The sequence below is a fragment of the Lagopus leucura genome, unplaced genomic scaffold, assembly GCF_019238085.1.
Source record: "Lagopus leucura isolate 7727_CA_CO unplaced genomic scaffold, USGS_WTPT01 Super-Scaffold_100012, whole genome shotgun sequence".
NCBI classification, from domain to species: domain Eukaryota; kingdom Metazoa; phylum Chordata; class Aves; order Galliformes; family Phasianidae; genus Lagopus; species Lagopus leucura.
The window spans coordinates 18,841,299-18,849,456 of record NW_024962267.1 but is presented as its reverse complement, the minus strand read 5'-3'; the positions used below and the strand labels follow the sequence as shown (position 1 = coordinate 18,849,456).

The 8,158-nt window shown below is 49.9% G+C and overlaps 2 protein-coding genes across 4 annotated transcripts in view; both read right to left on the bottom strand.

Annotated features, from left to right (window-relative positions):
- UBE2F (ubiquitin conjugating enzyme E2 F (putative)) overlaps positions 1–292 on the bottom strand; it is a 66,036-nt gene extending 65,744 nt beyond the window's left edge. For all 3 annotated transcript variants that reach the window (XM_042874218.1, XM_042874220.1, XM_042874219.1), the window contains exon 1: positions 194–292. The gene's annotated coding sequence lies outside the window, so the exon portion shown is untranslated. The remainder of the gene's footprint in view (positions 1–193) is intronic.
- A 3,514-nt stretch (positions 293–3,806) lies between these two features.
- On the bottom strand, positions 3,807–5,313 carry LOC122182054 (interferon lambda-3). Its single transcript, XM_042875057.1, has 5 exons — positions 5,152–5,313; positions 4,713–4,790; positions 4,464–4,607; positions 4,285–4,365; positions 3,807–3,925 (listed from the first exon to the last, which is right to left on the bottom strand). Exons 1-5 carry the CDS (start codon positions 5,311–5,313, stop codon positions 3,830–3,832), a joined length of 561 nt encoding a protein of 186 aa, XP_042730991.1. The 3' UTR covers positions 3,807–3,829.
- Between the last annotated feature and the right edge of the window lie 2,845 nt (positions 5,314–8,158).

Here is an 8,158-nt window from a genome sequence, read left to right as displayed (position 1 = left end):
GGGGGGGGGAGTTCCGCAGCACGCAGGGGCTGCACGAGCCCCCTGCAGGCCCGCACCGCCGGGCGTCTCGCCCCTCAGCCGGGGGCAGGCAGACCCAGCCGGTGCTCCGAGGCCTAGCAGGCTGGTACCGCACGGGGAGACGCGGACGGGTCCGAATCCAGATCTAGAAGCGTAAGGGGCGGCTCGCACCTACCTGAGCACGGCGTCAGGGCCCGGCTCCCGCGGCCAACACCATCCCGGGGCTGGCCCGGGGCAGGGGCGGCGGTGCGGCTCCTCCTCCCTCTGCCGCCCGCCCGCCGCGCCGGAAGTGGGCGAGGACGTGGGCGGGGCTTGTAGGCGCCCCCTCCCCTCCACCGGTTACGAGGGTTCTGCCTGCTCCCGCCGTCGTCTCGCGAGAGTTGGAGTTGGGCTCGGCAGGCGCCATTTTGGGAGCTGTGCCCTTAGTCTTGTAACCCGTTCCCGCGCCAAGTTAGTGGAAAGTGAAATCTGTGTGAAATCACGAGGTTACGTTCAGTAATGGACAGGAAATGACTGGGATATGCCGCTTCAAATACCGACGCCATCATATCTAACTGGAGTTTTTCCATCCCATTGCATGCAATGAAAAGGGGAACCAAAACTAAGCAGTTAGTGGTTAGAAGGTTTTATAAAGCAAACGTGCAGACCAGACACAAAGTTTGGCAGGTAGCAACTAAATACCAGTTCCTGAACATTCACGGGAACACAACTGCTTCCTTTCTGAAAAATGAATCAGCACTGGGGTTTAGCTTGATTAAATCTATTTAATCCAACATGATTAACCCAGCACCCTTTTTCCTCCTGTTTTCTTATTGGCAGGATTGGCCTGCCTGTAGAATTGGCACAAACCAAAAGTTCCTTCCCTCTGATGCCTTGTGGACCTCTGTTCTGCTGTATAAAGCAATCCCTTGCTAAGACAATACTTGAAGCAGCACCACATCAACTCGGATGCATCCTTCCAGACAAGAGATCACAGACTAAAGTACAAACAAGAAACAGCATGGAAAAATACTTAAGAAGCAGATCTGAGCTTTTCTTCATCTTTTCCATACCATTAATAGGGCTCCAATTTACTATTTTTTTTTATTATTATTTTTATTATTTTTTTTTTTTTAACCTACAAAGGTCAGAACCTTTTCTCAGAGCTTTCCAGAAACACAGCTGGAATTCCTTATTGCTCTTGATGGCACACAGTCATACTCTGGATGCAAGAGGCCATTTCTTAAAACCTGAGCCTTTAAATGCCTGCACCAAAATATTCTGCTATTATGTTTTCCTGATAGATCGTTTTCCATTTCCTCTAAGCTTGGCATAAGACACAGCCTTCTGTTCTGTGAACCTACCTTCTAAATTTCCTTATTTCCTTCTCGAAGGTTATTACATTTACCTCTCCAGTCTATGGATTCTGGGGCTGAAGATATTGGGACATTTATCTGAGTAAAGGAGTGACAGTGCATGGTGTACCACATGTCAGCTGCCCTTTCTTGGCTGTCTCAGGGCAATAACGAAGCCTCCATTCTGAAAAGAAGACAGAAAGCAAATTAGAAAGAAGCAGCATTCCCAGCCTCTTCTGCAACCAACCTCTGTGGGAGTGGGGAAAGAGAATGAGGGGATGTGGGCTGCTGGGGGGGACTTGTCCATGAGCAGATAAACAGGGTTGGGTTGTGACTACAGAGGTAACACCCTCAGTAAGGCTTCTGGAGTCCAAAGGAAACAAGAAGAAAATCATCGCTAATTCACATGGCAGCCTGGAGTCCCAAGAGCCTTCAGCAGCTATCTGTCCTTCAGCCTGTCCTTCTAGTCCAAAAAAATTGAGGCTTTGCATGAGAATGAGTAATCCACCAACCACTCACACACATGCAGAAGTCACCTGCAGATAGAAGTGAAGGTTATTTGTCAAAAAAACCTTTTAATCAAAGCAAATGAAAAGCAGTCAGATCTCACTGAACACCACCTCCTCCGAGAGCAAGACATTAACATCACAGAATGATTCCTGACAGCTCCCAGTATAATATATACGGGAATTAGTGTGAATTATGAACAGCATTGAATGGGGGGAGAAATTACAATATCAAGAGCACTGGTATCTAGTACATTAAAAAACAGGGATTTAGCAGTGATGAACATTCACAGCCCCTGTTTGTCATCCTCTGCCCTCTCCGTGTGTTCCATCACTCTGCAGCTGGCTCTGGCACAGAGCTGCTTCACAAAATCACCCAACAGAAAGCCTTACCCATGTTGTGAAATCTCTCTTCCTGGAACCATCCAGGACTCACCCAGGTGTGTCCCTGCACAGCTTGCCCCGACTGGAGTTTGGCTGGATGCTCCTTGGGTTTCATCTGACTTGAAGGCCTTGTGTCTTCAGGAAAAGAAAAAACACAAAAGTTTCAAGTTTCTGTTTCATTTTGGCTATTTTCCACGACAAATACCCTAAAAGTCAGTACAGCCCTACACATTACTATTGTTATGTTTTAATTCCAACAGAAACCCACCTTCTGGCAGAACCTCTTCTGCCACAGCAGCCTTTTAAATCACCCTTTCTTGTGACAGCCTCAGATGAATCAGCAAATTGCTTACAGTTGTGCATAATTCTGTAGGCTATGTCAAGCCCTGGCAGCCAGCACCTGTGAGATCTCTTCTGCTCAGTGCAGTGCTACAGATCAGCTCCCAAGCTGCAGATTACTGGAGGAAGTATTGGTTTTTGCACCACCAGCAGTGCACAGTCTGTGGGTGATGTGAACCTGGGTTCTGATGGAAGAGTTGGGGGCAGAAGAAGTTTATAAGGTGATCCAGTGATGGAACTCAACTGTTGACTTTCTTAAGAAACAGAAAATCTCATCTGCATGTTTTGGATCCCCTTGCTGTAATTGGGGAGACTTCTTGCCCCTGGTGACACCGTGTGTGACCTTCACAGCTTCACCAGCTCCCTTCCTCTGGTGACCAGTCTCCAAAGAAGCATCTGGGCCCAAACTGAATGATGTTCAGCACTGCTCATCCATCCTTTTTCTCCTCTCCCTGCAGGGTGCCCTCCTTCCCCAGCACTCCTTTTCCTATCCTTGTGGTTGATAATTAAATCACACAGGGTTCTTCTGAGAGCTTCTGGGATGGCCAAGCCTGGAGCCTTTCCCACGCAGGACTGGGATGCTTTAGGCTTCAGACATCCTATATTTGGTGCTACCCATCCTGGACCAACAGGCTAGGACATCCCCAGCCACCACAGCATCCATTCATCCCAAAAGTGAGCCCCAGGAAAGGTGTCAGGGTGCAGCTTCAGGTGGCATCAGCACAGGGGTGAGGTTCTTCAAATGCCTTCATGAATGAACTTCAAATGAACTTCAAATGCCCAACAGCCATATTGGTATCATCCCCAAACGATTCTGAAGGGATGATACTACAGCAAGACATTGTGAAAACATGACGGCAGCTTGTCAGTTTAACGTATTTATTTTCTTTTTCATGTTAAATAGCATGTAAAAATAAATTATCTATACAAGTAAATATATGTAACACGGTGTGTAATAAATAGCGAGTACAGAAAATAGATCTCTTAAAAACAGTGTTTTGAAAACCAGCAAAACAAAGATACAAAGATGCTCATCCTCACTGAGCAGTACCTTTCAAGAAGCGCATTTCTTTACATCTTAAATACTTATAAATACATGGTACAAAAAACCCCCACAAAACCCACAATAATTTAAAAGACTGTTACAAAATTGCTCCCTAAGCTCACATCAATGAGACAAATAGGAAAATACAGCCAAGCAGTTCCATAAAGCAGCGTGAGAGCACCCAGTGCTCAGGGGCGGCAGGGCTAAGTGCAGTCCTCGCGCTGGGCTGCGCACCGCAGGTCGTTCAGGATTTGGAAGATGTGGAGGATGGCCGAGGCCTCCAGGCAGCCGGCGGTCTCCTGAAATGGGAGCAGGGGAGGTGAGCACCGGGGATGGAGCACAAACAGGAGCTGGGGGTATCATGGCTCCTTGGCCTCTCGCTGCTGAGCGCTGCAGGTTGCAAGGGCTTCCCTGCGTTGCTTGGGGTTGGGAAGTCAAGTTGCTTTATACGAGCGGTCAAAACTCTAGCCATGATTGGAGGTGCTGAGGAATGCCTTTTTGGATGCTTCTTAATGGAGGGATGCAAAAAAGGCTCTAGCTTGCCCTTGATTTGCATACTCTGAAGTGGAATTTAGAGCTTTTTTTCTTTTTTTTTAGAGCTGTCTGCTAAGGAGGCCCTGGAACCACACCAGCTGTCCTGCCCAGCATCCTGACTTACCTTCTTCTTGGCTGTCTCCAGCTTCTGCAGCCAGTGCCTCAGTTTCCCAGAGGGCTGATGTGAAGGCGCTTCGAGGGCCAACTGCAAGGAGAGTGATTGTAAGCACCAGTGATGCCCATGGTGCTGCCACCAACACTGACTCCACTGAGCTGGAGCTGCAGGGCTGGGGGGACACTCACGCAGTCTCGCAGGTCCTGCCGGACTTGGGTAAGGAAAGCCAGGGGCTGTTGACACGTATCAGCCATCCTCTGCGTTGTGGGGTTTGTGAGCATGGTGATGGTGAGGTCCAGCTCAGCCTTCACCAGGGCGATCCGGTCAGGTACCTGCAGGCGAGAACATCGTGGTTACAGATCGGAAGCTGCCTCAGGGTGCAGAAGAAGGGGGTCCTGCCTGGAGGAGGGGTTCCCCTTCCATAGCATCGTCCTTACCGACAGCTCAGCTGTGTTCCACTTCCGATGGAAGAGTCTGGTGTTGCATTTTCGGTTTGTTAATAGCATGATGTCTTCCTGGAGGTGAAACATGAGAGAATGGGGACAGATTGAAAAGCTGCTCTTGGATTTTGGTCTTTGTTGCACAACCCGCTTCTCCCCCGCAGAAATGTGAAACCAGCACAAAATTCATCATAGCCATACCCTATCGGTATGGGCAGGATGCAAGCATCATCCAAGGGCGGGTAAGTGCTGCTGCTCACTGTGCTAGGGACTGCTGTCCCCAAACTGCCTGCAACACATCCAGCTTGTCCCCACACAGGAACACCCCAGAAAACATCCATTTTGCTGCTCAGGGCCTGAAATTCAGCTGCCTCTCTGCCTCACTCCCCTCCAGCCGATGCCCCCCAGTCCAGGGCTCACTGCCCTAGATACTCACAAACTGCTCCTTCATCCTCTGCACTGCCTTCAACTCCGAAGGTGCAGGGAACTGGTACTTGGAGAGGCTGCAGCTCTTCTTTGGGGTGACCCGAGGGAACGCATCTGCTATGAGGGCCCCCAGGGTCCCCACCAATATCATAGTGACCCCGTAGCATACCATCTTCGAAGCAAAATTAAACAAGCATAAGAAGAAATAGAATCAGGTGAGTTGGAGGTTCTCAAGTCACTGCTGCTGCTCTGCCCCATCTCTCTGGCTTTTAAGCAGCGGGCTGGATTGCACTTTCAGCTTGACAGGAAAATCCGCGGCAAGGCAGCTCTGCGACAGGAAAGCGAAAGCAGTGGAGAGGAAACCCCGAGGCCACAGGTGTGGCCACAGGTGAGGGCGCTGTGGGAATATGGCAACCGGAATGGGGCTTGGGACATGGTGGGACCCCACAGCACTGTGCATGGCTTTTCCTCCCTGTTCAGCGTTCGTGGAAAATACAAATACAGCATCTTCACAGCGCTGCTCTGGCAGCTGTAAAAACACACCCGCGCTGCAAGAAACCTGCCCTTTCCCTAAGGTAACCTGAGCTGTGGATCTATAACTGTGCTTGGAATGTCGTGCACTGATCATGAAGTATAGCCAAATACACCCATGTGTGTAAAGAGCGACCGTGCAGTAGTGTAGCACTGAGTAAGGACACCACAGCACTGCACATCCAACATCTGCCGTTTCCTCAAGGTAACCTGAGCTGTGAAACTACACCTGCATTTAGTTCTGTGCATTAATCAATCATCAAATACAGGAAAATATAATCCTGCATGTGTAAAAAGCAGGGGCAGCTGAAGCAGATTATCATAGAAACGTCTGAGTTGGAAGGGACCTTTAAAGGCCATCAGGTCCAACTCCCCTGCGATGAACAGGGACATAAACAGCTGACCTGGTGCTCAGTGCATTGTCCTTGAACGTCTCCGGGAATGGGCATCCACCACCTCTCTGGGCACTCTGTTCCAGTGCTCCACTGCCCTGAGCAGGCACTCCAGGACCGTGTCTTGTTTTGCCTATCACCAAGTGTGGAGACCCCACAAATTGAGCAGCCTGTGCCAGCACACGATTGTCTCCTCAGTAAGACTTCACTGTGCTCAGATGGGCTTTGACTTGCGTTCATTGCCTCCCATCCCATCACCAGGCACCACAGTCAGGACGAGGAGTGGTGCAGTAGGCCAGCAGCAGTGCCCACTTTGCTCAGACCAGATAGAGTCAGAGCTTGGAGCAGAGCCAGGACAGCCAGATACAGATGTAAAGCCTGAAAGCACTGGAGACACAGACTTCCTGCTCATGGCAAGTCGTGGACAGCACTGCAGGACCAGGATCCACCAGGATCCCACCAGCATTGGGCTATATTACTCATTAATACAGCTAAGGTCAATAATTAAAAGCCTGAGCCTCAGCCAAGGCTTGGTTCTTCATTACCTTGCGTGCCCCAAGATTGGAAAGCTCCTCTTTCCTTTCTGTCCACTTAAAGAAGCAAACACATAGAGAAAAATGCAGTTTATTCAATGCATTTGTTCATACTTGGTACAACGATGAAATAGAAGCCAAAAGCAATGAAAGTAACTTCACAGAAGCTACCCAAGCAAAGCATAGAACATCCATAACAGAAAAATCCCATGAGGTGTTAAAGCTGGGCACAACATCCTCAATGCAGCTGGAGCAGCATGCTCTCCTGGGAAGAAGGGGCAACATGCTCACGGACAGTGCCAGCTCTTACAATCTCACCTCCACCATAATCCAGGGGATTTACCCCAAAAGCTGCACCCATCGCTGCTGGCTGCACTCAGAACAGCCATAGAGATGCTCTGTGGGTTTCCCATTGGCTGCCACAGCAGCATGATGTTGCTGTGGGACTTGGCTCCTTTAGTTCGTCTCCTCTGCCACTGCAGCGTTTATTTCCCCAGGCATCATTTCTGGTTGGCAAAGCGTAATGAGACGTCATTTCTTTACACAGGCAAGCAGGAAATCCCAAGGTGCCAAAGGTAAAGTGAAAGCAGAGCAGGAAAACCATAGCTGTAAGCACAGCACTGGAGCACGACACACTGCATGGCTCCATCGTGGGCACCGAGCTCTGAGCAGATGGCAGGAAAACCCGGAGTCCTGCACAGGGAGCTGCAAGAGATGCTTTCACACCAATAGGTTGTACCTCAACCCAGGCTGGCTGCATTTGGCACAGCTCCTTTGAACCATGTTTCTGCTGGCTCTGCCACTGCAGCAGCTGTCACCCACCACAGCAGGTCCCACAAAGCCACCACCTGGGCACACCATGGCCAGCCCAGCAGGGAGGCATCGGCAGCGATGCAGCCCTTCTTCTGTTTCTGCCCACAAGAAAATGAGCAGCTATCTGGCCTCACTACATTAAGAAATTGTTAACTGCATTCCACATCTATTGACTGTGCTGTTAATACACTGGGTGACACAAATAATTACAGGTCCCCCGATGCTACGAAGTGGAAGAAAAGCACCGAGGAGGTTCGTTCTGCTTTTCCAGAGGAAGAAATCCCCGACTGCAGGAGATCCCCAGGTGTGGAAAGGAAAGCAAAACAGACACAGTTGTGCCAAGCAGTCGCCAGTGCCAGGTGAGGTCATCGCCCTGTGACTCACCAGGAGGCTGACAAAAGCAGCATCAGCCACCAGCCGTGCTGTGCAGTAAAGAGATATGGAGGGGCCAGGAGCTTCTCCCCCACCTTATTGGAGCTGGTTGTACAAAGACTTGGGGGAAAAAGGTGAAGCAAGACAAAATAATGCCCCAAATCCAACAAATAGCCACTGCTCAGCAGCTGTCACTGCAGCCATCCCACCTGCTGGTGCCACTACCAGCACTCAGCTGCAGTGATGTAACTCATGCTGTCACATCACCCCTGCATCATCCCTCAGATGCTGACATGAGGAGAGCTGTTCTAGTTAGCTGCTGTGAATATAAACCCTTTTTTTGGAAAGCTCTTGTGCCAGTGCTGTAGGGACACAG